At 62.3% G+C, this 27,726-nt stretch overlaps 3 protein-coding genes across 7 annotated transcripts in view; 2 read left to right on the plus strand and 1 right to left on the minus strand.

The window, feature by feature from the left end:
• Positions 1 to 8,653, plus strand: part of AP3D1 (adaptor related protein complex 3 subunit delta 1) — a 39,007-nt gene extending 30,354 nt beyond the window's left edge. For 2 of the 3 annotated variants that reach the window (XM_038567914.1, XM_038567915.1), the window contains 12 exons: positions 240 to 313; positions 412 to 601; positions 946 to 1,005; positions 1,362 to 1,478; positions 2,301 to 2,447; positions 2,811 to 2,858; positions 3,264 to 3,453; positions 3,685 to 3,773; positions 3,852 to 3,937; positions 4,435 to 4,556; positions 4,649 to 4,728; positions 7,622 to 8,653. In XM_038567914.1, coding sequence (XP_038423842.1) covers positions 240 to 313; positions 412 to 601; positions 946 to 1,005; positions 1,362 to 1,478; positions 2,301 to 2,447; positions 2,811 to 2,858; positions 3,264 to 3,453; positions 3,685 to 3,773; positions 3,852 to 3,937; positions 4,435 to 4,556; positions 4,649 to 4,728; positions 7,622 to 7,717 — 1,299 coding nt within the window. In that variant the 3' untranslated portion in view covers positions 7,718 to 8,653. Of the gene's footprint in view, positions 1 to 239; positions 314 to 411; positions 602 to 945; positions 1,006 to 1,361; positions 1,479 to 2,300; positions 2,455 to 2,810; positions 2,859 to 3,263; positions 3,454 to 3,684; positions 3,774 to 3,851; positions 3,938 to 4,434; positions 4,557 to 4,648; positions 4,729 to 7,621 lie in introns of those variants that run through there. The other variant, XM_038567916.1, reaches the window with a different exon arrangement.
• A 1,183-nt stretch (positions 8,654 to 9,836) lies between these two features.
• On the minus strand, positions 9,837 to 12,384 carry IZUMO4 (IZUMO family member 4). The gene is made up of 10 exons (XM_038567917.1): positions 12,135 to 12,384; positions 11,959 to 12,039; positions 11,791 to 11,862; positions 11,473 to 11,499; positions 11,301 to 11,376; positions 11,092 to 11,139; positions 10,993 to 11,007; positions 10,714 to 10,731; positions 10,455 to 10,469; positions 9,837 to 10,141 (listed from the first exon to the last, which is right to left on the minus strand). The coding sequence occupies exons 1-10, from the start codon at positions 12,346 to 12,348 to the stop codon at positions 10,051 to 10,053; spliced, it is 657 nt and encodes a 218-aa protein (XP_038423845.1). The 5' UTR covers positions 12,349 to 12,384; the 3' UTR covers positions 9,837 to 10,050.
• Positions 12,385 to 12,705: 321 nt separating this feature from the next.
• Positions 12,706 to 27,703, plus strand: MOB3A (MOB kinase activator 3A). 3 transcript variants are annotated; one of them, XM_038567919.1, is made up of 4 exons: positions 12,706 to 12,858; positions 21,087 to 21,619; positions 24,439 to 24,641; positions 26,609 to 27,703. In XM_038567919.1, the coding sequence occupies exons 2-4, from the start codon at positions 21,199 to 21,201 to the stop codon at positions 26,636 to 26,638; spliced, it is 654 nt and encodes a 217-aa protein (XP_038423847.1). In that variant the 5' UTR covers positions 12,706 to 12,858; positions 21,087 to 21,198; the 3' UTR covers positions 26,639 to 27,703. The 3 variants fall into 3 exon arrangements, with proteins under 3 accessions (XP_038423847.1, XP_038423846.1, XP_038423848.1); XM_038567918.1 differs by lacking the exon at positions 12,706 to 12,858 and adding an exon at positions 16,534 to 16,679; XM_038567920.1 differs by lacking the exon at positions 12,706 to 12,858 and adding an exon at positions 17,207 to 17,354.
• Positions 27,704 to 27,726: the final 23 nt, after the last annotated feature.

A 27,726-nucleotide genomic window follows, 5' to 3' on the forward strand; every position in this document is an offset into this window, starting at 1 on the left:
GCTTCTTCTATGGCCCAGGGAGGCTTGCAGCCAGCACTCGCTGTGCACCAGGCTGCAGAGCAGGGTCTCGAGCTGTGAGCCGGAGACCCTGGTGCATCCCGACCTCACTGTCTGCCCCAGATGAGCTTCCCTCGTGGGTGTGGGCCTTGCTGTCCATTTCTGAGAAGGGGGTGAGGGGCTCCACGGACCCACCAGGCTCGGGACTGGGCGGACTGGACGGTTTTCCTTTCTTCCCTCAGAACGCTCTCCCTAGCGACGAGGACGACAAAGACCCCAACGACCCCTACAGGGCCCTGGACATCGACCTGGACAAGTAAGTGGGGGCAGCCCGGGGCAGCCCGTGTTCTCCAAGTCCCCATGTTCTCCAAGTCCCCGTCTCCACACTCTGTGACCCACCCACCCTGCCCCCAGGCCCCTAGCTGACAGCGAGAAGCTGCCTGTCCAGAAACACAGGAACGCGGAGACCTCCAAGTCTCCTGAGAAGGAGGACGTCCCCGTCGTGGAGAAGAAGGTCAAGAAGCCCAAGAAGAAAGATAAGAAGCACAGAGAGAAGGAGCGAGAGAAGAAGGAGAAGGGGAAGGAGGCGAGGGTGGAGAAGGAGGTAGGTGGGCCCCACAACCCCCCATGCTGAGCTTCACGTCCCTCCGTGTCCGCACATGTGGTCCACCCGTGTGGTCACACCAGGGGAAGGGTTGCAGGTTTAGAGAAGTATCTGTGGGTCGTGCTGCTTTCTCACGGCCTGGCGTTGAGACACCTGGGGCTGCTTGTTCTCCTGGCGGTGATAGAAGCACCTCCGCGGCCTCCCGACCTGACATTGTGGTCCGCTCCCTGTGTGTTGGGGTCCCATGGAGCTGAAGCCGCCCTGTCTGGTCGGGGTTGACCCCTGCCATGCTCTGCAGCCTGTTCTGCTGTATAAGCCAAAGGCCTGTCTTCCTGTGGTTTCAGGGCGAGGACTTGGATTTCTGGCTGTCCACCACGCCGCTGCCTGCTGCAGCCCCGGCCCCGGTAAGAGCCCAGGGGGCAGCTGTGATGCATGTGCCTCTCCGAGGTGTCCAGGGACAACTCCTCTGGCTCTGTCCTCCGCAGGGCTGTGTGGGCGTGGGGCACCCCTGCACAGATTTGGGCCAGCCTGGTCCCTTGCCTGAAGTCTGGCCCAGTCAGTGGCTGTAGGAACAGCCCCCAGAGCTCCAGCCTGGCTCAGGCCTCTGCCAGCTGCCTGCGCTTTGTGGTGGCCATGCGCACATGCTGACCAAATGCCTGGTGTGCTGACGCAGATGGGGTCAAGATGCGGTGGGGGGTGGAGGACACCCCAGCCTGGGCCCTGGCTACCCCCTTGAGCCCCAGCACCCGGCTCCCTGCAGGAAGAGCCTGGAGTGAATGCTGTCATCACTGCCCCCAAGGAAGAGGATGAGGAACCCCAGAGAGAGGAGCAGGGTGACGAGGAAGATGATGAGGACAATGAGCGGGACCCTGAGAAGGTGAGGATGCCTACCCTGGGTGTCCTGAGTGGACTGTGGGGAGAGTTATTGCTTGCTGCCTGACTATGATGCGTGGAGGTCCTCAGGGCCTTCGGGGAGGCATCCTGTTGGTGTGTTTCTGGGCTTTTAGTTTTCATGATAGCGTTGGTATCACTCGCATGCTGTGAAATTTCTTTTTAAGGTATGTGATTCAGTGCCACAGAGTATATCCACAGGGTTGTGCAGCCGTTCTCTTTTTCTAGAACATTCTATTAGCCCAAAGGAAACCCCATCTCTATAAGTTGTCGCCCCCACGAGCCCTGTCCCCGTCTATGGAGCCTGTTCTGGACATCTCACATATGTGGACTCACACACCGTGGGGCCTTCTGTGTCTAGTTCCCTCCCTGGGCATCCTGGGCTCGGGGTCAGACCCTGGGGCGGCATGTGGGGGCCCTCGCTCGTCTATCTGCGTACCCACTGAGGTTTCCGCCTTTCACTTGTTGGGAATTGTGCCCCTGTGAATGTGTGTTCTCATCTGTCTTGGGAGCACAGTGAGGAGCTGGTGTCGGGCGTCCTGCTGGCCTCCCCGGGGGTGTAACCTGTAGGCAGGGACTGTCTCACTGAGCAGTGGGTCCCAGGTCCTCACCCCTTCCCCGGGAACCTAGGGCCTGCCGCTCTGTCCGCTCTGTCACATGTGCTCCTTAGCGCAGCCCACTGATCCACGCCTCAACCCCCGTGACACATGGGAGCGTGGCCCGAGAGCCGCAGTGTGTGCCGTTCCTCAGGGGCCCCACCGGTGGGAGGAGATTGAAAGCAGACCATGATCTATGTGTTTTGTTCCAGAAATCTTCCAAGCATAAGAAGAAGAAGCACAAGAAGGAGAAGGAGGAGAGATCTAAAGACAAGAAGAAATCCAAGAAGAAAAAGCCTCCCGGCGACGAGGCAGCAGAGCCTGTCGAGAACGGCGCGCTTGATGAGGAGCCCCTCCCGGTGAGGGGTACTTCACTCGCCTCCCGAGGGGCCCCCGCAGCCCGCCAAGGCCTCGACACAGGGAGACACCCGAGTCTAGGAGCCGCGTCTGTGGGCCGGCGGCAGTGGGGCCTCTGGGCGCGGGGTTGTGGGGGAGCCCTGGGAGCTCTGGGCGTCAGGGAGGTGGCGCTGCCATGTGGCTGGAGTCCCTGAGGTACAGGCTCATGTTGTCTAGGATGCAGGGGTGCACTTGCCCCCTGGTTCTTTCAGTCCCAGTGTTTCCCACCTGGAGCGCTCCGCAGGTCGCGACAGGCCCTGTCCTGTGGGCAGCCGCCGCCCTCAGGTTCTCGCTGGCCAAAGCTCAGTGTTTCTCTTTGTTTCCAGCCCATGTCCAGCTACTGCCTCCTGGCCGAGAATTCCTACATTAAAATGGTGAGTAGTATGGGTATTTGAGGGTGCCAGGGTCCGGGGTAGGCTCTGCGGTCCTTTCTCTGCGTGTGCAGAGAGGGCAGTCGGGTGTTGGGGACAGTGGACCCTCCCAGGGCTTCTGCTACTAGAGCCTCCCTCAGTGGAGCCTTTCTGGGGGGAGAGGCGCATGTGGGTATTTCCTCCTGCTGCATGGGACCACGATGTGGGTGGGCCGGGATTGGCGTGATGGCTGGCCTCCGCCAGGGACAGGACAGGGGCAGCTTGAACTATGGGCGGCACAGGAATAGCGTTCTTGCATAGGGATTCGGGTACTTTCCCTTCTCAGAGGCGGTCCGCCTTTGCACGAGTGTCACTGGCACTCCCGAGCCCCTTGTGTGGGGCCAGGCTAACCCCGACCTCGCCCTGCAGACGTACGACATCCAGGGCAGCCTGCAGAAGGACAGCCAGGTCACCGTGTCCGTCGTTTTGGAGAATCAGAGCAGCAGCTTTTTGAAGAACATGGAGCTCAATGTGCTGGATTCACTCAACACCAAGCTGGCCCGGCCAGAGGGCTCCTCCGTCCATGACGGTGTCCCGGTGCCTTTCCAGTTGCCCCCAGGTGTGCAGGCCACGGGCAGGACGTCCAGGGCTGGGGGGAGGTCGGAGGCTCCTGCTGCACCCTCTCTGCTCGGTCCTGGGACACCCCCCGTCCTGTCACCTGGTGTCCCTTGGACTGAGCCCAGCTTTCTGACCAGCGTGGGGTCACGTCACTGCCACCTGCCAGGGTGCCAGACAACAGCCAGGCACCGCCCATGCCACACTCAGGCCCCACTCTTCCTCCCCTCCCCAGGCATCTCCAACGAGGCCCAGTTTGTGTTCACCATCCAGAGCATCGTCATGGCCCAGAAGCTCAAGGGGACCCTGTCCTTCATCGCCAAGGTACCAGGGCTTGAGGTGATGGTGGGAGCCCACAGGAGGGCCCTGCCTCCTGCTCACTCTCTGCTCCTGCTCCCGCAGAATGACGAAGGCTCCACCCACGAGAAGCTGGACTTCAAGCTGCACTTCAGCTGTACCTCGTACTTGGTCACAACACCGTGCTACAGGTGTGTGGCCACACACACCCCTTACGTTCACACTCTGCCGTGAGCCGGCAAATGTCCTCAGACCTCAGGCATGAGAACGTAGGGCGTGTGAGTGCCCAGGTCAGCTTGGACCTGGTGGCACGGACAGCAGATGCTGGTTCTCGCAGTGCCGGAGGCTGGCCGGCCGTGATGGGGTGTCGGCAGGGCTGGGTCCTCTCCGTGACCCTCTCCGTGGTATGTAGACCGTGCCTTACGACATGGTCTTCCCTGTGCGTGGGTCTGTGCCTTGACCTGCTCTTTTTAGGGCATTGGTTGTATTCCATTAGGGCCCTGTTTCAAAATACAGTCAAATTCTGAGGTCCAAGGGTCAGGATTCAGCACAGGCATTGTGTTGGGGGCATGGGATAGCCCATGACATCTCAGGGACCCTCAGAGACCTCAAGCTGCAGGTGCCACCCAGGGGCGGGGCTGGGGAGCCTGCCTGTTGTCAGCCTCTCTGCCCCGTGTCCTTCCCACAGTGACGCCTTTGCCAAGTTGCTGGAGTCTGGGGACCTGAGCATGAGCTCAATCAAAGTCGATGGCATTAGTATGTCCTTCCAGAACCTTCTGGCAAAGATCTGTTTTCATCACCATTTTTCTGGTAAGAGGTGGGACGTGGCTTGTACGCCTGTGGGGTTGCCCCTCTGCCCCCTGCGGCCCAGCTCCAGCCTCACTGCGCACCCTCCGTTGCAGTGGTGGAGAGAGTGGACTCGTGCGCCTCCATGTACAGCCGCTCCATCCAGGGCCACCACGTCTGCCTCCTGGTGAAGAAGGTGAGCCCCGGCCCACATAGGCGCCCCCGGCCCCGTCACCTTGCTGCCAGAGCCAGCCCTTGCCCTCCAGGCCCCGACGGTTATTGGGTTCCAGCGTGTGGCTGAGGGCCAGTGGGCGTGTGCCCCCTCCTGTGTCTCCTGGGAGACACTGTGCGTAGGGCCTGGGCTTGCTTGCTCCTTTCCTCGGGCGGCTGGGGGCGGTGCCGGTCCTCCTGCCAGGTTTACCTGCGTCCTCTCAGGTGAACCCGGGGTCATGTGCTCTCCACCTGAGCTGGCAGATCCACGTGGGTAGAGTCCTTGGTTCTCTTCTTCACCATCAGCGGGTCTGTAGGGGTGTCTTCCCTCGGTCCTGCGTTGGCAACGTGTGTTCCAATTTTTCTTGGTCTTCCTGGCTGCGGGTTTATCAGCTGCATGTTTTTCTTAGCTGTGTTTCTGGGGGTGCCTGGATAGACCTCCAACTGTCGAGCTCAGCTCAGGTCTCTATCTCAGGGTCACCAGATCAAGCCCCACGCTGGGCTCCACACTAGGTATGAAGCCTACTTCAAAACAAATGAAACTACCTTTTTAGAAGTTTTGCTATTTTTAAGCAATACATAGATTGTTCTATTTTCTTCCTTTTTGTTTACTCTTTTATATGTTGGTTTAGGTGGAAGCTGAGACTCTGCTCTTCTCATGTAGAGATTAGTGCTGTCCGTTTCCCTCAAAGTAGCACTTTAGCTTAACCCCACAGATTTTTATAGGTTCTGTTTTCGTAATTCTATACATTTCATGACATTTTCTGTTTCCAGTTCTGTGACCCACAGGTTCCTTAGACCTGTGGTGTTTAGTTTTCCAGCATTTCGATGGTTTTCTACTCCTGATTTCTAGCTTGACGCCACCCTGGTTGGAGGATGTGCTGCTTCTGATTTCGGGTCTTTGAAAGTATGGAGATTTGTGTTCTGGCCACAGATGTGGTCACCTGTGGCGGGTGGTGCTCCGTGGGTGCGTGGAGGGTCAGGGTTAGGGTTAGGATCAGTCCGTCACTGTCACTGGGCCCCGCATGGCGATGGTCTCCATTCCTCTGGGCCCTTGCAGGCAGTCTCGCTGGCTCTGTGGGGTCTGTTGGCAGATGCGTTGATTGAGCGTCATGGCGTCTTGACCCACAAATGTCTCTCTTCCCATTGGGGTTTTGTCTGCTGTCAAGTCCTTTATCCAAAAAGCCACTCTTACTGTCTGGTGATTGGTGTCGACGTGGCGTTCCTTACCTTCGAGCCTGACTTTACCATGCTGGTGGGAGTGCTCTCGGGTGCAGTCCACGGGGCCATGTGTCCTCATGGCTGGGTGTGGTTAGACCACGCTAGGGTTTCCTCCTCCTTTCTTCTCCATCTGTGCCTACCGTTCACCTCTGCCCTCCCTCTCCTGTGTCTTGGGCTCAGCATTTGCCCCCCACCAGCCCCTCAGCCTCCTTTCGTGGGACCTGCTGTCAGGGATCACAGGACAGCTGCTGGAGACCCTCAGCCCCAGTGATCACAACCATCTGCACCTGCCTCCTGGTGGCTCTTCTAGAACAGGCCTGTGGCTCAAGATCCTGTCCCCAGGACTAGTTTTGGTGGGCGCGTTAGCCTGGACAGACCTTTCTCTAGGTGCTTTAAAATCACACCGTTTTCAGTTGATCTCACGGTCATGAGTTTGAGCCCTGCGTTAGGGGTAGAGATGACTTAAAATGTTTAAAAAAAAAAAAAGTCAAAAAAAAAGTCTAGGGCAGCCTAGGTGGCTCAGTGGTTTAGCGCCACCTTAGGACCAGGGCATGATCCTGGAGACCTGGGATCGAGTCCCACGTCTGGCTCCCTGCATGGAGCCTGCTTCTCCCTCTGCCTGTGTCTCTGCCCCGCCCCCCTTCTGTCTATCTCTCAAGAATAAAATAAAATCTTAAAAAAAAGTACTCTCTTGGCACTGGGTTATTCATGTCCCTGTGGTATCCCAACAACAGGGACGTGTGTTCGCATTCTTAGAGTGTCTGCGGCCCGCCTCCCCACCCCTACCCTCTGTCTGTCCAGGTGAGGCTGTCCTTCGGCCCGGGTTCCCAGATTCTCTTCTCTGTTGTGGCCGTCTGCCATCAGTCTCACCCAGCGCATGTTCCATGTTGAGGATGACGTGTTCACATCTAGAACTTCCATGGAGGAGGTGGTTCTTGAGATCTTACATTTCTTTGCTGAGGTGTGCTGTTTGCCTGTGTCAGTGACATTCGGGGATCCTCACAGTAGGCTTGCGGGCCTGTGCCAGATGGCCCCACAGCTGCCTCATGCTGGCCCGGCCGTGGCTGTCTTTCCTGCTGAGCTGAGCGGGGCTTTCCTGGGTCTTTGGATGCTGAGTCACTCGGGGCTGTGTTCATGCTGTGGAGGGCGTGCGCACAGGCTTCATAGCCTCTCCTGCTTGTCGGGGCTGCTGCGTGTGGGCTCAGCCCCAGGCTGGCCCGGCCATGATCCCGTGGTGCGTGTGCTCGTTAGGGTGACATCTACACATCCCAGTGCTGGGGAACCAACCCGGTGGCTCACAGACAACTTTACAGACTGCTTTCCCCACGGTCCTCCCCAGGACCTTCGAGGCTCTGGATGCTCCTCCCGAGGTCCCCCAGTGAGGATGCGGGCTTTTGGCATAATTCCCACGGTCTGCTGAGGCCTCGCGCAGTGCCGGATAGGGGTTCTCCAGTTCCAGGGTCGGGCCGCCCCACATGCCTCGACCAGTCTCCTCGCTGGTTCCGGGCAGACATGCATCTGACCCGGGACCCCTCCCTCATTTAATTCTCTGAGCACAGAAGGCGGCCTCGTGAAAAACTAAAAGGATGAACATACCATCACGAGGCAATATCTTTGTGTCGTATTTCAAAATTCCCTGGTGGTTTTTCCTCTTCCAGGGGGAGAAGTCCGTATCAGTCGACGGGAAATGCAGCGACTCGACGCTGCTGAGCAACTTGCTGGAGGAGATGAAAGCCACGCTGGCCAAGTGCTGAGCCCAGCCTGCGGCCTCGCCGGGACAGGGCACCCACTGTCGACGTGGCGAGGTGACATGTTGCGTTGATGTATCCTGTCGTTGTTTTTACTTTGACTCTTTGCACTCTCTTTGGCGAGAAACCCGGATGCAGTCCCCATTGGCGGGGACTCCAGTAGCTAGGCCGGCTGCCTGAGGAGCAGGCCTCACCGCCATCCAGGCCACGGGCGCTCGGTGGCCAGTGCAGGGCGGCGTGTCCTGCTTCTGTGAGGCCATCCGAGTCCCACGAGGCGCCTGGATACCCTGCCTGGAGGCTCCTGCTCACCACAGAGACACTCCCTCCGCCCTCTCCGCTGTGGCCAGAGGGTCATGCAGGCTGCTGTCTGTTGTGTTCTCTGCGTCCTACTCGCGTGTTCGTGTGTCAGACGGGGGCTGCCACCTGCCATGGAAGTCCAGTCACCATCCCTGACGGAGCACAACCTGCACCCTTTGGTTTACAGTTTTTTTCCTGTTCAGTGAGATGTGTCTCCGTCAGCATTGTTTGGTGAGTGGTGGGACTGTTGGGGATTCCAAGTCCTTCCTGTTGCTCAACGCTCCACAGGGTTGGTTCCACGTCGTGCCCGCAGCTGCCGGGAAGGCTCACTCCTGGGGTGGTCCCGGCCCCTGGAATGCACCCCACGGAGGGGGCATGGGGACCCCAGGCCACGCCCATGAGATGCACTTCCTCAGAGGTGATGGTCTTCAACGACGTTATGACTTCCTTCTGACGAACACTGTCACTTTAGCATGTAGAGTAATCTATTACAGAATCCTGTGCGGTGATTCTAGAACCTCAAAATTGTATGATGTGTTATATAAGAATTGATTTGCTATCGACATTCCCAGATAAAGGAGAGAGACATATCACGCTGCTGTAATGATTTTGTGTCAAGATGATCCAATAAACTTGTAAAACATGTTTATCTGTTGGATGTCCTGCCCATGCCAGCGTGTGGGGACCGCCTCACAGTCCTTGAGCAGCCCTGTTCCCTCCTTCCCCAGGTGGTGGAGGTGAGGTCATCCCCACAGCGTCCAGGCGCCTGAGCTTGGCCAGTGTGGCAGGGAGCCGCCTGAGCCCACCCATGGGGCTCTGGGAGGCCCACCAGCAATGCACAGTGGGCATGCCCTGCCTTCCCTTCCCAGGGGACCCCACTAGGGCAGGCTGTGTGGGCGATGGTGGGAGGCAGGTCCTACTTGTTCTAATTTGCCACATTTCCGCTGGCTTTACTGACACGTGGACAAGAGACAATTCGAGACAAGTAACGCTGGGTGGGGAGATGGAAAGCTGGACGGCTTGTCGAGCTTGAATCCCACGCTGGAGAGTGCGGAGCCCAGGCCCAAACAATCCCCGGCTTGGGGTGCCCTCATGAGACCGGCCTTCGGCAGCCCACCTTCCACCAGTGTCCCTGTTTGAGAATCACCCACCCCAAACACCAGCCACAAAGCTTTCTCACTCTTCTCAGTGGAAAAAAGCCACGTGTCACATATTCAGGCCAGATCCCTTGCTGGCCCTCGCCTCCCTCCCCAGGGCCAGGAAAGGTAAGCCTGGAGGGGCACACCCCACAGTGATGGGGCAAGGGCTCTGCTGGCCCCGCTAACCAGCCCTCGCTCCCAACACCCATCCCCTCGGATGGGCACTTGGCCCAGGAGACTGTTCTGCACAGCTGCCAGGACGTCATTCTCAGGTGCCCTGCGCAACTTTCCTGACCTGCATGGACCCGCTCTGGCAGCCCTTCCAGGCACTAGGCTGCATCCTGGTAGGACCCTAGTTCCCAAGTCCCTGCTCGTCTACATCATGCCATTTGGAGCCCATCTCTCTCAACCCACGTGGAGGGTTTGCAGAAGGAGAGGACACAGGTGGACTCCTGTGCTCCTGTGGCTCAAGTTTAGCGCAATGGGGCGTGAACCCCAAGAGGCACGAAAGTTGGCCCTGGTTTGTACCAAACTGCGGCTCGCTAGGAGTCCTCAGGAGCACCCACCCGCTCCACAAGCTTGGTTCCGTGCAGAAAGTCTGCCCAGCTGTGTTCAGACGGATTGCGGTAAACGGGCACGGACAGCCCTGGGGCCCCAGCCCCCGTTCCCTGGACAAGGATGCGCCGTGATGAGAAACGTGAGGGACATTTAATCATTGCATCTAATAGCTCTGCGACCCCGCCCGACAAAGCCGCACACTGCTCCCGGCCCAGCCCCAGGCTCTGATGGGAGTGCAGGGGCTCAAGGCAGCGGCAGGCCTGCTCCATGGGGTCAGGCTGGGACAGTCCAGCTGAGTCTGGCTCCACCTCAAGGCTAGGGCCGCTCTGGCAAACCCGGTGGTCATCAGTGCTGGGTCAGGCACTCGGAAGCATTTTCTAGAGTCAGGTTGGCCAGGTGTGGGGGCTCAAGACATGTAAAGCTTGGTGATATCAGACTGTTGGGGAGACATAGGTGCCCTCAGCCCCTCTGCACCCGCCTTGCCTCCCCGCCCCCCAGCCCAGGGTCTTCGCTGGAGGCCTGGGGCGCCGCAGGCAAAACCCTCCAAGCTCAGTATGGAGGCCTTGGCCAGCACTGGGGTCACACCCAAGACTCCCACCAGAGGCTGCAAAAGTGGGGGGCAGCCCTTGGGGGAATTGGCCATTGTGTTTTGATCTCTCTGGCTTAGGCTCAACCCTTCGGTATGGAGCCCCCCCCCGCCCCAGAGCCCACCCGGGGCCTCACAGCCCGCTTCCCTTTGGGCCACTCACAAGGCTGGAGTGGTTCTGTGTGTCGTCAGGAGGAGAAGCAGCTGATGTTTATTCATGAACTGATCACTTGGGTGTGGTTGCAGAGGTGACATCGGGGTTGTCCCAGGTGCATAGAGATCCCTGCTGGCTGTGGCTGCCCTGTCCAACTGTCCCTGTCTGTCCCCAACTGGGAGGCCCCCATTCCACCCTTTTCCTGACTGTCCCACATCCCTTTCAGAAGACCCAGCCAGGGTTTTGGGGAGGCACGTGGGGTGCTTACCTTGTTTTGGTGTCCTGTCTGAAAGACACCACAGAGTCCCAGTTAGCCTTAAGCTTTAGGGCCTGTGGCCCCCTGGTCCCTCCACTGGGCCAGATCCATCATGGGGGGGCCCTCCCCAGCTCTGGCCACTGTCCTGCCCCCTGTGCAGCTGGGGTCCTGAGCACGGGGCCAGCCAGGTACTGCCTCCTATGGCTGCCCTGGCACATACTCACCCACCAGGACTCACAAGCACACTGCCTCTGATAAAACTCACGTTGTGTTTGGGGACAGGGGACTTACTTGTGCCACTTATTTCTACAACGACAGCAGGGTTGGAATCAGGTAACACCAGGGTTGGAGCTCACGGTGCCCTCCCGGAGCCCAGCTGCCCCAACTCACATGTAAAGGAGGAGGCCCTGTACGGCTGTTTCCCACTGTGCTGACGACCTGCGGGCACACGGGCGTGGAGATGGGGAGGCCCCGGATCCAGAACCCAGGGCTCACGGACAGGCCCCCACCGCGCCCCCCCCCCTTGGGGGGCTGGAAGGCCACAGAGGGTCAGAGGAGGATCCCTGGCCAGCCCGCCCCCACCCCAGCCTGAGCCCTACTCGCAGTTGTAGCCAAAGCAGACGACATGCGAGTCAGTGCAGTTGATGCAGGAGATGGTTTCGTACTGGAAGATGCCTGCAACACAGGAGAGGCAGCCACGGGCTCCCCCGCCTCGGCCTCCAGGGCCGCCACCACCACTGGGTCCTCCGGGCTGCACAGGGGCTCACTCACCACAGTGGCGCTGACAGTCAATGCGGCCTGTGGGGACAAGAGGACCGACCTGTCCCTAGCTCCTGCCCTCCCCAAGGCTCACCCTGGGTGGCCCAGCCTGGGACGGAGCCAACTGCTGGGGCAGGGCGGCAGCACTACTCACCCAGGCCTCCAGGCCCGGGCAGGGGGAGGTGGCAGGGAGGCGCCGGGTTTATCCAAGGGACCTTGCCTCGGGGAGCTGCCCCTCTCCCCTCCGGTGCCCACGGGCCCATTCATGTCCCTCCAGCCCCAGCCTCCAAGGGACTCCTGAAATAATACAGCGGCCCTCCCTGTGCTCACTTTCGATGATGGCATTCTGGATGAGATGCACCTGCTCCCGGAAGATGGCTCGCAGCTCGTTGGGAAAATATCCTGGTGGGGGTGGGCGGGTGGGCAGGAGGGAGGTCAGGCCGCGGCGGCGGGCGGAGGGGAGCCGTCCGATTCCCGCGCGTGCGGCCGCCCCCTTACCGGGGAAATACATCTTCCCCTGGTACAGCTGGTCCATCTTCTGGTACACGGCGTCCGCCACTTGGTCCAGCTTCTCCCGGGCTGGGGGCGGAGGAGGCGCGGTGAGCGGCCCGGCGGGGGGCGGGGAGGGGGCGCGCCCGGGCGGCCCCCCACCCCCGCAGCCCCACCGCCCTCACTGATCTCCGCGGGGATGGCCAGGTGCAGCTCCTTCATGGTGTCCCGGCTCCAGTCGGCGAGCAGCGAGCCCGACACGGGGATGTCGCCCACCCACCAGGACTTGAGGTTCACGTGATGGCGGTAGAAAGAGAACTTCTCCGAGAAGTTGCCGTGGCAGTGCAGGCAGCCGCGGGCCAGCGCCGCCGTCAGGCCGAGGCACAGCAGCAGGGCCATGGCCCGCCCGCGCCCGCCGCCCGCCAACCAACGGCGCCCCCCGCCCCCGCCCCCGGCGCAGGCCCCGCCCCGCAACGGACAACCGCAGGCCCCGCCCCCGCAGGCCCCGCCCCCGCAGGCCCCGCCCCCAGGCCGCGCCCGACGCATGCGCCCGGGGCACACGCAAGCTCCTCCTCCCGGGCGGGCGCAGGCCCGAGGACCCGCTCCGCCTTCCCGGCACCGCGCAAGCTCCGCCCCTAGGCCGCGGGCACCAGCCAATGGCGTCCCGGCCCGTTTCCGGTTGCCCGGCAACAGGAGAGCGCGGCGGCGGGGGCGCCCCTTCTCTGGACCTCGCCCCCCTTGGGCTCCGCTTCCGGGGAGGCCCCCGCCGGTAGCGGAAGTTCCTCTGCCTGGGCGGGGCGGCGGCGGCCGGCGGTGCGCGCTGTGCTGGTCGGCGGCGGAGGGGACGGGGCGGAGGACGCTGGACACCGGACAGCCGCGAGCGCCCCGGCTGGTGGGGCGTGACCGCAGGTGAGTCCTCGCGGGCGACCGCGGGCGGCGGGGAGGCCGGGTCCTGGGGGGGGGCGACCGCGGGCGGCGGGGAGGCCGGGTCCTGGGGGGGGCGGCCGCGGGCGGGGGGAGGCCGGGTCCCCGGGGGGGGCGACCGCGGGCGGCGGGGAGGCCGGGTCCTGGGGGGGGCGACCGCGGGCGGCGGGGAGGCCGGGTCCTGGGGGGGGCGACCGCGGGCGGGGGGAGGCCGGGTCCCCGGGGGGGGGGCGACCGCGGGCGGCGGGGAGGCCGGGTGCGGGGGGAGGGGGGACCGCGGGCGGCGGGAGGCCGGGTCCTCGGGGGCGACCGCAGGCGCCGGGGAGGCCGGGTCCTGGGGGAGCGACCTTGGGCAGCGGGGAGGCCGGGTCCTGGGTGGGGGGCGACCGCGGGCGGCGGGAGGTCGGGTCCTCGGGGGGCGACCGCGGGCAGTGGGGAGGCCGGGTCCTGGGGGGGGGCGACCGCGGGCGGCAGGGAGGCCGGGTGCGGGGGGGGGGGGGGTGACGACCGCGGGTGGGGGCAGTGCCTGCCTGCACTCGGTGACTGTGGGGCCGCCCACACACGGCCCCAGCCAGGCCTCCTTGCTCCCCGCTCACCGCACTCGGAGCTCGGGGCCCTTACTCGCCTGTTTTAGGGGCTGAGCCGAGCCTGCGGCCATACCTGGCGGTCCTCAGGGCAGGGCCTGCAGCCTCCCCGACGGCCCAGTTGACTTGCCGAGGACTGGTGGTGTCCCCGGGTGTTTGGGGTCACCTGTCCGGCTCTGTTCTCAGAACACCCTGGACCCATGGACTGACCATGGGTGAGCTAGTGGGCGTCCTGGCTGCCCCCACCCTGCAGACACCCAGCTCCTGCTGTGTGCCTTCCCCTCTCACTCACCCCTCCAGAGCGGAGATGTCGGCCTCAGCCGCTGGCCCCGTGTGGCTACAGCCCTTCAAGCCCACCTCAGCTAATCGGGGCGCCCGGCACAGACACAGAGCACTTTTTTTTTTTTTTTTGAAGTCAAAACGTCCGTGATAATTTCAGTTTCCAGGAGGTGTTGAAATGACATTTTGTTGTTTTTCGGTCAAATGCAATACAGTATTAGTGTTAACTTCACCTGTTTCTTTGTACTTTTTTCACTTGATAGCAAGGCTACTGGGAAATTTTAAGTTATGCCTTTGGTGCAGGTAATATTCCTAGTGTTTTCTGTGACATTCCTTCCACAAACGTATGTCCTGCTTTGGCGGGATTCATTGTTTTCTGTGGCTTTAGTCTTAAACAGGGCAAGCTACTCAAGGATTTAACCCAGTGCTGGGTGTATTGTAGTTGAATTGGTGTTGGCTATGATTTTTTTTTTTTGCTGTTATAATTTTTTTTTAAATATTTTATTTATTTATTCATGATCGACAGAGAGGGAGGGAGAGAGAGAGAGAAAGGCAAAGACACAGGCAGAGGGAGAAGCAGGCTCCATGCACCGGGAGCCCAACGTGGGATTCGATCCCGGGTCTCCAGGATCGCGCCCTGGGCCAAAGGCAGGCGCTAAACCGCTGCGCCACCCAGGGATCCCTGTTATAATTTTTTTTTAATTGCGCTTATTTTTTGGAGCAACTTTAGGTTCACAGCAAAACGGGGTGGAAGTTCCCCCAGGCCCCATCTCCCCGTAAATGCACAGCCTTCCCCATTACCAGCATCCCCGCCAGAGCCTGATATGTGTGACAGGTGATGACCAATATCCGGACGTTACCAGCCACAGCCCGCAGGCGACCGGGGTTCACCGTCACTGCTGCACGCCCTGTGGGTTTGCATGAATGTCACAGACACCGCGCCACCGTCACCGCATGGCCCAGAGGAGGCCCCGGCCCTACAGACCCCTGCTCCACCAAAGCACCCCCCCCACCCCGGCCACCGTGGGCCCTGTCACCACCTCCACAGCTCTGCCTTTTCCAGAAGGTCCTAGACCTGGAGCCATGGGCTGTGTGGCGTCCCCTCCATGTCTGTGTCTGGCTCAGGGGTTTTATTTGAGCCTCTCTAAAGGGAGAGCACGGCCGTATCACCCTTACGTCGCTCAAAAACCTGAGTGCGGTGTTTGTGAACCCGGCGCCCGGGTAACCGGGAGTTGAGTTCTAGGTGCACCTCCGTGTGTGTGTCTCTCTCTCTCTCTCTCTCTCTCTCTCTCTCGGCAGAAGCAAAAGTGGTTATTTTAGTTCCTCAGGGAGGCCTCAGAAATGCTAGTTCAGTTCCTGGACTTTTTTTTTCCGAACGATTTTCAGTCTGTTCGCAGCCAGGACAGGCGACAGCCATCGATCGGGTTTCCGGGAGCTGCTCTCCCTTCTCCAGCGCCTCATCAAACGGAGCTTTAGCAGAAATTCCCCGAGCAGCCGGCTCAGAGCCTGGGCTTTTTCTCGGGGAAGTTCGAGACATGCCCCAGCTGGAGAGCCCTGTTCCTCATTTCCTAGAATTTCGAGGTTCAGATTACTTAAGCCGAAAAGAGGCAACAGCAGCTTCAGAATCCAGGTTCTGGGAAGGAGGTGGGCGTTCCTGCGTCTCCTGAGTCCAGAACAGGGCGTGCGTGGCGGGGTCTCTCTCTGCGGGGAGGGGGTCGTTAGGGCCGTGGGAGCTGAGCGCTTGACGCTGGGAGTACCCTGGGGGTCCCCACACGTGGCCCAGCGTCCCCGGGGGCAGAGTGGTGGGCGCAGCACCCTGGACAGAGGGTGGCCGGGAGTGGGCGCGCTGTGTCCCCTCAGAACAGGGTCTTCTCAGCGGCGAATGCGTGTCGTGGGTGTCCTGTTGTTAGTCGCCGGCAGGGGCTCTGCTGCTCCTGCCCTGCCCCTTGTGACATGCGAGACCCCGGGCCGGGCCCCCGAAGAGGTGCAGCGGCTCCTCAGCGGACGGGGGCGGCCCTGGTGGCTTGCCGCCTTTCATCTGCCTTCTGTCCCCCACCCCCACCCCCAAGACAGGATTCAACCCATGAGAGAAGGATGGGGAGTCACTGCTGATGGGCACAGGGTTTCTTTTGAGGTAGGAGAATGTTTTAGGATTATGGTGATGGTTGCACTGCCCTATGATTTTACTAAAACCATCAAATTGTACACTTTAAAAGTTATTTGTGGTACGTGAATTGTATCACAGCGGGTCATAAAATAAGAGGATCCGCAGGAGGGCGGGACCGCGTAGGACCCCTTGAGAGCACCTGGCCTGCAGTGGTCTCAGCAAACCGCTTCCTGCCTTCCTGCATCACAGATTGGGGAACTTGAGCCCGGAAGCAAAGACATGAGGGCCTGATGCCAGTAGAGCACCACCCCCGTGGCAGGTCGGCAGGCGGCACCCTCTGTGGTCTTGCAGGACGGCGGGGGGCCTTCCCCCCGGGGAGCAGGGCTGACATTTAAACTGCAGCTATGGGGAGCGGCCTTCTGGGACGGGACAGATCGGGGCCCCAGAGCATCCTCCCACCCACCGCGCCCAGGGGCTCGCCTCTGAGCTTGGGGTCTGTCCCCTCCTGGTCCCCCGGCCCCAGGGCAGGGTCCCCGTAGTGGGGGGTGCGTTAGTGGCCAAGACAGGATGCAGAGGCACCGGAAGGAAGTGGCAGCGCCTCCCCGGGAGGTCATGCAAGGCAGCTGCCTGGAGGAACTGTGCTTTGTTTGGTTTTCAGAAGAAAAAGGAGGGGGGGGGCAGAGGGCGTGTGTTGGGGCCGGGGAATTTGTCATCTTCATCAGTCTAGAAGTTTCTAAGTACCGCCGGGCACATGTCCGAGGGAAGAACCTGGCCGTCAGCAGAGCCCTGAGCCCCAACAGGTCTGTCCCACTGAGGACAGCGCCCGGGAAGAGCCGGTAAACAGGGTGGGGCTGGCAATGTGGGGTCACCTCCAGGCCGCGGGGTGTCTGCGTCCCATAGAAACCTGCTCCTGAGGGGGATTCTGGACATTGGGGAAGTTTCCTAGAAAATGGTTGCTTCCACTTAAAAAAACCCGCACTTTCTAAGATCGAGGGCAGGAGCCCTGTGAACCACCCCCTCCCCTGGCCCCGTTGCCTGAGCCCAGCTTCCAGAACTGCCCTGGGGCGCGTCTGGTCCCCGCATGGAGACACCGCACCCCCCAGCCTGCTTTTGCCCCCCAGTCTCAGGTCCCCAGGTGCCGTGGTTGCGGCTGAGGCCCCGGAGCCATGTCCGACAGGCCCCAGGATGAGAGGCCCCAGCGGGCACTGGCGGGTGGCACTTTCCCCCGTCCGCGGCGGCTGTCAGGGTGCGGCTCAGCTTGGGGTTACATAAGGGGCCCGGAAGCGAGTCGATGCGCAGGAGCAGCCGGACAGGGACGCAACCCCCACCTCGTCTCTCAGGCGGAGGGTGTTTGCAGGTTGAAGTAAGCCCTGGGATGGGGAAGTGCCCAAGCCCTGCTGTCAGGCGGCTGGAGCAGAGGTGACCTGCCCTCCCGGTGGAGGACGCTGGCCCTTTACCTGCGCCAGAGTGGCCTAAGCGTGGCCAGGTTTGCAGGTTAACCTCCGGGACAGGTATGCAGGCCCCTTGGGCCTTACTGGTCCCAGGGGGCCCCGGGGATCGCCGCCGGCCTGCCCAGCACAGCCGCCGTGGTGTGAGGGGTCCTGGGCCGCTGCCCTGCGCTCTCAGGCACCGCCTTCCCGCCGTGGGGCTCTGGGTGCCCCGGCTGTGCCCATCCACCGACACCAGGGAGGGTAGGCGGCCGGGGCCCTGGAGCTGAGGCACCCGTGCAGTTCTGTAGAGGCCGTGCGGAGGTGCGGGGGGGGACAGTGCCTGACACTGGCCGGGGGGCGGCGACGGACGCCTGCGTGATGGGCAGGTGGTTCGCTGCGCCGGCTGTGGCCTGGCAGAGGAGGCTGGCTTCACCCACGCGCCCGGGTTCCCGCTCTGGCTCGGCCCTGTCCCCGCCACCTGACTCCTCCTCAGCGGGGTAGCGCTGAGTCACTATCTTCCATACGGGGTCTCGGCCGGGGGACCCTGGGCAGGGTCTGGGGACGGACGCCTGTGGTCCCAGGATGGGGCGTGCTGCCCCCCCCCGATGTCCGCAGGGCCCAGGGGGCCGAGCCAGTCGGGGCCCGTCCTCCCTCCCGTGAAGTGTGTCTGCCGCGTTCCTCCAAGGGTCCCGGGAAGTGCCCGGCAGGGGTCAGCCGAGGTGGCAGGACGTGGTGGCGGCGGCCAGAGCCAGCCGTGGGGAGGGCGGCCCCCGCGCTCTGTGACAGGCCCGCGTCCTCCTGCTCCGGAGCTGGGGCTGCCGGGAGCCGCCCCGCCGGTCCTCACGGGGAGCTTCCTCCGCCACCCGCGCCCGCGCCTTCCCCGTCGTGGGCCCAGTGAGCAGGGGTGGGGCGGCTTGGGCCCAGAGGGTGTCACTTAGGCCCAGGAGGGAAGCTCTTCTTCCGCCCCTTTGCCCACCGCGTAGTCACAGCCCCGTTAGACGAGACCCGCGTAGCCCGCAGCCCACTCACTGACACACACAGCTCCGTTTTCAGGACGTCCCCAGCCTTGCACAACCACCGCCGCCGTCTGCTTCCACGCCATCCTGTCACCCCAGGGGAGCCCATCCCCGTCAGCCGTCACTCCCCTCCCGCCACCCCTCCCTGCCCGTGGACAAGCCCGTCCTGGACGTGTCACACACGTGGACTCACACCCATGGGGCCTCCTGTTCCCTCCCTGAGCGTCGGGGGCTCGGGTCCGTCCCCGGGGCGGCATAGGGGGGCCTCACCCCTGCTCACGTGGCCGACAAGGCCTGTTCGTGTGTTCACCCGTTGCGGGACGTGGGGGTCGTCTCCAGCCTTTGGTGAGAACGTGAGTTGTGCCGCTGCCACCGTGTGTGCACGAGTCTCCTTGTGGATGTTTGCCGTCGCCTTCGGGGTGGCCCTGGGGTAGCTCCGCCTGACCCTGGGCTGTTCCCCGCAGCAGCCGTGCTCCCCGGTTCCAATTTCTGCACGTCCTCACCAGCGCCGGCGATTGTCCTCGGTGCTTACAGCCGTTCCCGGGGGGCGGTGGTTCCCTCGCCTTCCCCGGGGCTCCTGTTGTCCTCAGCCGCGCCTCCGTCCCCGGGCTCACCTTCGGGGTCCCTGTGGTTCAGGCTGCTCAGGTGGGCTTGGCCGCTCCGCGCAGAGAAGGGAGCGAGTAACCTGCTCCCGGCCCACGAGTAACCGGGTCTGGCTGACGTCGCTGCTCATCAGGGGGTCGTGCGTAGCCAGTGACAACTGGCTCCTCAGTTTCCTGGGGCTGCTGTAACCAGTGACCACAAGTTCCGTGGCCCTAAAGGAACACGGATCTGTCATCCCACGGTTCTGGAGGTCACAAGTTCAAAATGCCATGGACGGGGCTGGTCCCCCCGGGGCCCCAGGGAGACCTGCCCCGCCTTGTCCCGCGTCCACAGGCACTGCCTCCCCGGCCCGCGGCCCCCCTCCGTCCTCCCCGCCAGCACCGCGGGCTCTCGGGGTGTCTTCTCGGGGCGGCGCCTGCAGGTGTCCCGGCGAAGCTCCTACTGCCCATTTGCTGGGAGCAGGGCACCTGTTGTCAGCCCTTCGTCTTTGCCCCGGGGCCACTGTGGGCGCTCACCGGGCCCCGCAGGAGTCTGGGCCTGGGGTCCCTGGACCTGGCCCAGCAGCGCCCGGGCTCTCATGCTCTTCCCTCAGCAGGGCCGACGTCGAGCCGGCGCTCTCTGCGGGGCCGCCCTGGTTCTGGGGGGTGAGGGGGGTCCCCACAGAAGCAGGTGTGATGAGGGAAGCAGAGGTTGGAGGGTGCGGGGCCTCCTCTGGACTCGGAGAGGCAGGAGCCCCCGGGAGTCCCATTTCAGATGTGGAGCCTCCGGAACTTTCTGATACTACAGCTGGGCTGGTAGGAGCTCTGGGTCTGCGGTAATTTGCTGCGGCACCGTGCTGGGTCTGGAGGGGCACTGCCCGCTGGCCCGAGTTAGAGGAATGAACCCCACCGTTGAAGCAGAGAAGCGGGGTGGGCACCGACTAACATACATGGCTGCACGTGTGCAGGTGCACGATGTGGCGTGGGGCCACGGGCGGGCCCTTCCTCTTTCCTACTCTCCACACACTTCCCCTTCTGCACCTTCCCCCCGGTGAACTCCCAAGACCCCCACCCCGCCAGCCCCTGGGGCGCCTGGCCCCCCCAACCCCGGCCCCCGCTGTCCCAGCGCACCGCACACTCCTGGGAGCAGGGCGGGGGGCGGCACCACCGTGGCAGGGTGGGGAGCACACCCAGCCCGGCAGGGTGGCTGCATCCCCAGCATGAGCCTGGCCACCGCTTCATGCGCCCCACCTCATCCTTCACGCTCTCTGACGTGAGCCGGGTACTGTCCCACGGAACAGAGGAGGACCCAGCGCAGAGAGACAGCAGAGGGAGGGGCAGGGGGTGGGCTCTCGCGGCAGGACCTCATCCCAGGGAAACCAGTGAGGGTGGGTGTCTGTGTGGTCCCGTGTTGGTCAGACAGGAAGAGCAGATGGGCTTGTCCAGGCTTCTGGAATGGGCCCTGCAGTGGAGAGTGTCCCCCTAGAATTCCAGTTCACCTGTCGGGAATGGGGGCTCTGCACACATCCTCGGGTGGCGAGATGAGGGTGGGCCCCGGTGCAGCGGGGAGATTAGGGTGCAATGCAGAAACACAGAAATTATCCTTTCCCAACTCTGGAGGCCAGACCCCCAGCCAGGCTGTGGGCAGAGCTGGTCCCTTCGGAGGCCGTGGGGACAGTGCTCCAGGCTTGTGCCTGGCTCTGGCAGTGCCGGCCCCCCTGGCGCCTCCACCCTCGTGCAGCTGTCTGCCATGCGCCTGTGTCTCCTTTTATAAGGACGGTTGTCATCGCACCAGGGACACCTGTGTGATCCAGGAGGCGCGCAGCCCGAGATCCCTGATCGTGTCCGCACAGAACCTTCTTCCAAATGAGGTCCTGTCTGCAGGCCGTAGGGACATAGACGACTGTCCACGGAGGGCGCCGCTGACCCGCCGCGCTCTCCCTTGGTGCCTGCAGATCTCCAGCCCCTGCTGCCGTGCGAGAACGCCTCCGGGCGTGGGGAGGATCCACCGGCTCCGGCCTGTTGGGAGCTGTCTCTGCATCTTCTGGTCTGAGGCAGTGGGGACCTGCCACGGACCATTTTGTCTGTGGAGCAACTGGGGCCCCCTTGGTGGATTGAATGTCACAAGTCCTGGGAGCGCCCCGATCCGCCTCCTAGTCCTTCCAGAGCAGGGTTTCCAGAAGCAGGTGACGGTTCCTCCCCTTTCCGTGTTCCAGATCTCCGGGAAGCCGTGGGGTCCAGCAAGTCTCCCATCGCCGCGGCGCCTACCTGACACGGTCGTCCTGCCTGGGCCCCTCCACAGAGGCATCGCCAGGGAAGGGGGCCGAGATGTCCAACCCCTTCCTGAAGCAAGTTTTCAACAAGGACAAGACCTTCCGCCCTAAGCGCAAGTTTGAGCCGGGCACCCAGCGCTTCGAGCTACACAAGAAGGCACAGGCGTCGCTGAATGCCGGGCTGGACCTGAAGCTGGCCGTGCAGCTGCCCCCGGGCGAGGACCTCAACGACTGGGTGGCCGTGCACGTGGTGGACTTCTTCAACCGCGTCAACCTCATCTACGGCACCATCGGCGACGGGTGCACGGAGCAGTCCTGCCCGATCATGTCGGGCGGCCCCAAGTACGAGTACCGCTGGCAGGACGAGCACCAGTTCCGCAAGCCCACGGCGCTGTCGGCCCCCCGCTACATGGACCTGCTCATGGACTGGATCGAGGTGCAGATCAACAACGAGGAGCTCTTCCCCACCCACGTCGGTGAGTCGGAGTGGCTGGGGTGGGCCACGTGGGCACCGGGAAGGGCAGGCCCCACTCGCTCTCACGTCGAGCCAGGATTCACATGCCCGCCGTCTACCCGTTTAAAGTGTACAGTTCAGTGGCATTTATAGTATGTTCGCAGAGTTGTGCAGACCATCACTGCTAGTTCCAGAACATTCCACCACCCCAATAGCATCCCCATAAGCCATCATCCCCACCGCCCACCCCACCCTTGGCTCCCACCACCTCCTCTCTGTCTCTGTGGACGGGCCTCTTCTGGGGACCTCCTGGAAGTGGGGTCCTGCAGGAGGAGTCCTTCTGGGTCTGGCGCCCTTCCTGAGCATCGTGGGCTCAGGGTCCATCCCCGGGCCAGCGCGTGTGGGCACCTTGCTCCTGCTCAAAGGCGAGGGATATGCACCCGTGTGGTGGACACATTCTTTTTTAAGTTAAGGGCCCTGAGACAGGAGATGACCCTGGATGTCATCACAAGGGTCCTTGTAAGAGAAAGACAGAGGGAGGTTGGACACGCGAGGGGAGAAGGTGGTAGGACAACGGGGAAGGAGGGACGGGCCATGAGCTTAGGAATGCCAGCAGCTTCCCAGGGCAGCAGGGGCACGGGTTCTCCCTGGCGCCTCCGGTGGGAACCATCCTGCGGTCCCTCAGCCCAGTGACACTGACTGAAAACCGTGAGAGATGCACATGAGTTCTTTAAGCCGCTCAGCCGGTGGTGGTTTGTGACAGCGGCACCAGGAGCCACCCACAGCCGTGGATTTCTGTCACCATCAGTGCTGACACGGCGTCCCGGAACCCCGGCCGGGCAGACAGGTCTCAGGCCCAGCTCTGCACCCACTCGTTCCTCCCCTGGGCCCTCACTCAGCATCTGCACCGCGGAAGGGCTGACGCTGGCAGAGGCTTTCGAGGGACTATCCAGGGAGAGGCCACCCCCGGCCCGGGATTCCCAGCAGTCCCTGCTTCAGGTCGCCGGGGACGTGGAGAGCCCCAGAGGCCATGTCATTTGATTCCCAGCCTTGCTAGGCCCCGTGCGAGTCCCACCAGGTCCTCAGGGGTCAGCACCCTAGAACTCGAGACGCCCAGCCTGCCCCGCACCCGGGGAAGGTAAATTCCAAGTTTACCAAAGAGGATGCTGGGGAGAGGCAGGGAAGAGGAACTGGCAGGTGGCACACGGCTGTGCAGCAGGACTCTGAGTCCAGGCTGCCGGCCTCGCGCAGCCCTTGTTCCCCAGGCGCCCGTGTCGGGGGCCTGCCTGGCCTGGGCCACCCCTGCCAGCCCTGTTTCAGGACCCCAGCCAGGCATTCAGAACAACGTGCTTCCGGCAGACGGCCCTGTCTCTCCGCTTCTTGTCTGTGCCACTGCCAAGAACCGTGTGGCCGGGCAGAGAGAACGGGTCCACGTTCAGTGTGGCTCCCGTGTTGCTTCTGTTCCCGCCTGTACACCCCTTAGACCTCGCCGTGTCAGGCCAGCGGCTGGCACACTTCTCACACTTCTCATGGGGACTAGCTAGCAAATCCTTCCAGCCTCGCAGGCCAGACAGTCTGTCTTGACCACTCAGATCTGCAGTGTAGACCGAAAGCCACCAGAAGCAATTTACAAACAGGGGGCTCTGTGTTCCAGGTAAACTTTATTTATAAGAGCAAGTGGGAGGCCAGGTTTGTACCCCTGCACGAGAGACCATTGTGAGCGTGTGCAGTGGCGTCCAGGAACAGTCTACTCTGAGCCCATCCAAGCCAGGCTACCCGGGATCGCCGCCGGGGAGTCCCGTGCTAGGAGAGAGGCGCAGGGCGGTGGCCTTGGACCAGGGCCCCTGGAGGTGGCTGACCCACCCCACGGCCTTCAGCAGCTGCTCCTCAGGTGCCCACAAATGCGGGTCGAGGACGACCATCAGGCTTCATCCTTGCAGAATCGAGTGGCGGGGAAAACAGGTCTCAGTGATGCCGGACAAACCGTCCAGGGGGTTCGTGGCCTGGGAACTGGGCCTGGTCGCCGTTCACCGATGCTTGTCAGCACGAGCTGCACACAGGCGCCCCTGCTAGGGCGGAGCGGCCATCTGGGCCCAGCTATGGAGGAAGGGGCGGGCGGGGGGCACCGAGAGGGCACAGGGTCAGGCTGGGCCTGTCTCACAGCTCACGGAGCACCATCGCTTTCCCGCTCGCCTTCTGTTCCACGCACGTCAGGTCAGACCTCCCCCGGCGGAGAGCAGCCACCTGGGCCCCGCTGTGGGGGTGGACATCCCCGTGCGCCCCGATGAGTGCACTGTTGTCCGGATCGCGTGTGCTGCCCCTGGGCTGTTAGCCCGTGAGCCCCCCAGGTCACGATGGGGCCAGTGTGTTCTTTCCGGTCCCGGGCACCCACCCGGTGGTGCCGAGTGTACCCCGTCTGTATGGGACGAAGTCGCATGATTGAGGGATTGAGGGGGTGCAGAAAGGAGCACTGGGGCGCCTGACACACAGGCTGCCAGAGGGGCTGGCACGGGGGCTCCCCTGGTCGGGGCGTTTGACCACAAGGAAGGGAAGTGAGGAAGACACTCCTTAAGCTCCATGGCAGGAGTGAGCACACGTACACGTGCACAGCAAAGCTGCGTCGATGCTCGAACGTAGATGACGCTGTGAAGACGCACTCGAGGCGGGCAGACCCCTGTGAGGAGTATCAGACGTCAGGAAACGTGTTTTTGTAGGTCGTCCCGTTCAATTAAGAAGAGCAAGCAGAGCTAGGAATAGAAGCGCACAGCCCAGAACCGGCGGGGGGGTGGTCAGCGGGGCCCGGGGGGGCCGCAGCCTCCCTGACCCCCGCCCTGTGTGCAGGCACGCCGTTCCCCAAGAACTTCCTGCAGGTGGTGAAGAAGATCCTGTCCCGGCTGTTCCGCGTCTTCGTGCACGTCTACATCCACCACTTTGACCGCATCGCGCAGATGGGCTCCGAGGCGCACGTCAACACCTGCTACAAGCACTTCTACTACTTCGTCAAGGAGTTTGGCCTCATCGACACCAAAGAGCTGGAGCCGCTGGTGAGCAGGGCGGGCATCCGGCGGGGGCGGCGGGGGACATGGGGGTCCCCAGGGCCCGGACGCCCGGCTTGGTGGGTAGCCTGACATGGAGAGAGGGAAGCGGAGGCAGGTTCTCTGGGTCTGGGCCCAAGTTTGACACGGCGACAGTGGTGTGGCCACTTGGATTCCGGCACACGGGATCCACCCACCGGGCTTGTGTCTGGTGCTTTTGCTCCCTACTCCGCGGGGATGCGGCTGCGCGTGTGAACCACCCTTCCCCCCGCCCCCGACAGGCAGAGGCCCTGAATCCTGGGGCTGCTGTGCCCTTGGGGCCCCCTGGGAAGGTCACCCCGCCCCATAGCCCAGAGCCATCCCAGGACGGGCCCCGGAGTCGGCCGCTCCTTCCTGCGGCTGCACCCCCTTTCCCTGCGGGAGACCCTGGAGACCTGGGTGCTGACCCTGGGCGGCCCCGTCTCCCCTGCCCACATCCTCGCCTCCTGCCTGGAGAGCAGGCAATGATGTGTTTCTAACTGAGGTGAAAGTCACATAAGTAAAAAAAAAAAAAAAAAGTCACCTAAGTTAAAATTGTCAACTGAACAGTTCAGTGGCATTTAATACATTCACAAGGGGCTACAGCCATCACCTCTGGTTCCAGAACATTCCGTCGCCCCAGAAGAAGCCCCATCCCCATCGGCAGGCACTTTGCCAGCCTGTGGCAACCCACTCTGTGGCTGTGGATTTGCCAGCTAGACCCGTGTCCACCGCAGCCTGGTGACGGGACGGCTCAGGCAGCAAGGGGGGCTCGCTGGGCCCCTCCCCCAAGGCTCCCGCACCTTGCTTTGGGCTTTTAGCCAGACCTGTGAGGTCAGAGGGCGGCAGGCAGCTGCCCTCCAAGTTCCTACCAGCTGCTGCCACTGTTCCCCAAGGTCAAGAACATCCCCCCAGGTGAGGTCCCAGGGTCGTTCCAGCGGATAGGGCATCTCCCCAAGCATGGAAATGCTAGAATGTTCCGAGGGCCCGCTGGGTCTCTCTCAGCTTGTTTTTTTTTTTTTTTTCTAAGATTTTATTTATTTATTCATTAGAATACACGGGGGGGGTGGGGGGAAAGAGAGAGAGAGAGAGAGAGAGAGGCCAAGACACAGGCAGAGGGAGAAGCAGGCTCCATGCAGGGAGCCCGACGCGGGACTCGATCTCGGGTCTCCAGGATCACGCCCTGGGCTGAAGGCGGCACCAAACCACTGAGCCACCCGGGCTCCCTGGTTTTCTTTTCTTAATAAGCATCCTGATCCCTTGTTATTTCTCCCACATCAATGCTCAGAGTTCTTTTTTTTTTTTTTTCTTTTTAAGAGTTTATTTATTTAAGAGAGAGAGAGTGAGCATGTGCAGGAGCCGAGGGGAGGGCCAGATGGGGAAGCAGACTCCCCCCGTGACAGGGGTCCCCCGCATAGGGCTCGATCCCAGGGCCCCAGGACGGTGACCTGAGCTGAAGGCAGGTGCTCAGCCCGCAGAGCCAGCAGGCGCCCGATGCTGAGTTCCTTCCGGGCCAGGCGGAGGCCGAGGTAATGCGCAGGAGCCACGACCCCCGCAGGCCGTGTGTAAACGAAGCGGGTGGTGATCTGCCCGCTGCCCCTGGGCCCCGCGGCTTCCGGGGTCTGTCTTGTACAACGTGGCGGGAGGGGCGCCTGGGCGCCTCAGTGGTTGAGCGCCTGCCTTCAGCCCAGGTCGTGATCCTGGGGTCCCGGGATCGAGTCCCGCATCGGGCTCCCCGCACGGAGCCTGCTTCTCCCTCTGCCTGTCTCTGCCTGTCTCTGGGTCTCAGGAATAAATAAGTAAAATCTTTAAGAGAAAACAAAAGAACGTGGCAGGAAGCCTTCACACCTAGATTTTTTGCATTTGTCGTTCGTCTGTTGGGACAGGCTCCCGCGGCTGCCGTCCCCGGGTGTAAAGGTTGTATCAGGGTGACCTGACGTCCTGCTTGTTGTTAACAGAAAGAGATGACCGCGCGGATGTGCCACTGAGAGCCCCTCGGCCCCGTGGTCACTGAGGCAGTGCCCAGGAGACATGCTTGAGGGCCGTGTCTCTGGAACATGGACCCATACTTTCTAGAAAGCCCCGACAGTGAGCGAGCCCGGCGCCGTGGGTCTGCACGCAGCCACCCTGAGCCTGACTCCTTGGCAGGCGTCGAACTTGAACTCCATGGTTCTATGTGTGGAGCTCCTGGGAGAACCCACTTTGTGAACCACTTGCACTTGCCCCGTGGACCCACTGGACCGGCCTCCACATGCAGCCGGTGACCCTGTGTCTGCTTCGCGACGCCCACGATGACCTCGCACCTGCTCCCCAGCTTCCCTGAGCCCCGTCATGGATCATGAGCGATTGGGGTTTTCTCCCTGTGAGCCCCCCTCCCCCTCCTGAATACACGGGGTGACTCTCCCGTCGGACCCTCTCCCAGGCTGCAGTCTTTACAATTTTGCCAAATATTTAGCTGGAGTCAGCCTTCCTGCAGATGCCTGACAACGTGATGTGGAAGCCGTGTGTTTGCGTGGCCCTGTGTGGGGACGGGACCCCAACCCCAGCACCGTCTCCTGTGGACACTGGGGCGGTGGCCAGGGCTCTGCCTGGGGCCGCACGGAAGTGACCACAGGAGCCCTGTCCTGCCCGTGCCTCCTCCCCGCCCGCACGCAGCGTCCTCAGTGGCCTTTTGCCGAGGCAGCCCTTCCAGTCTGGACTGCACCGGCTCCGAGTACCTCTGGCTGCGTGGGACGCTCTCAGGGGCGAGGGGTGCCATCACCCAACACCAAGCAAGTGCAATTAACGTGACCTTGGCCTCGGTCCTTCTAGAAAGCCCCGGGTCCTGCTGGAGGAGGCCCGGCGAGGCAGCCCCCCCAAGACCCGAGATGCGCGTCTGATTGAATGTAGTCAATGCAGAACCTCGGCCGAGCACCGCAACCACTGTGTCCCGGGGCTGCGGGCTGTCCCCGCAGCCCAGCGGGTCGGGGAAGGTGGCGGGGACTCTCCCCACCCTCCCTGCCCACGGGTGTTCCCACGTGAGCATCAGAATAAATTGCCGCCTTTGTACCTGGGGCTGCTGGTCGTCATGTCTGTG

The sequence above is a fragment of the Canis lupus genome, chromosome 20 (assembly GCF_011100685.1).
Source record: "Canis lupus familiaris isolate Mischka breed German Shepherd chromosome 20, alternate assembly UU_Cfam_GSD_1.0, whole genome shotgun sequence".
Lineage (NCBI taxonomy): Eukaryota > Metazoa > Chordata > Mammalia > Carnivora > Canidae > Canis > Canis lupus.

What these genes read in the sequence shown, in the direction of transcription:
- MOB3A (XM_038567919.1), top strand. Translation starts at nt 21,199, where the DNA reads ATGTCCAACCCCTTCCTGAAGCAAGTTTTCAACAAGGACAAGACCTTC. An exon ending in GCTCTTCCCCACCCACGTCG is followed by an intron (nt 21,620 to 24,438) that starts GTGAGTCGGAGT and finishes CCCTGTGTGCAG; the next exon opens with GCACGCCGTTCCCCAAGAAC. An exon ending in CCAAAGAGCTGGAGCCGCTG is followed by an intron (nt 24,642 to 26,608) that starts GTGAGCAGGGCG and finishes TGTTGTTAACAG; the next exon opens with AAAGAGATGACCGCGCGGAT.
- IZUMO4 (XM_038567917.1), bottom strand. Translation starts at nt 12,348, where the DNA reads ATGGCCCTGCTGCTGTGCCTCGGCCTGACGGCGGCGCTGGCCCGCGGC. An exon ending in GGGGAAGATGTATTTCCCCG is followed by an intron (nt 11,863 to 11,958) that starts GTAAGGGGGCGG and finishes CACCCCCACCAG; the next exon opens with GATATTTTCCCAACGAGCTG. An exon ending in CCAGAATGCCATCATCGAAA is followed by an intron (nt 11,500 to 11,790) that starts GTGAGCACAGGG and finishes TTGTCCCCACAG; the next exon opens with GCCGCATTGACTGTCAGCGC.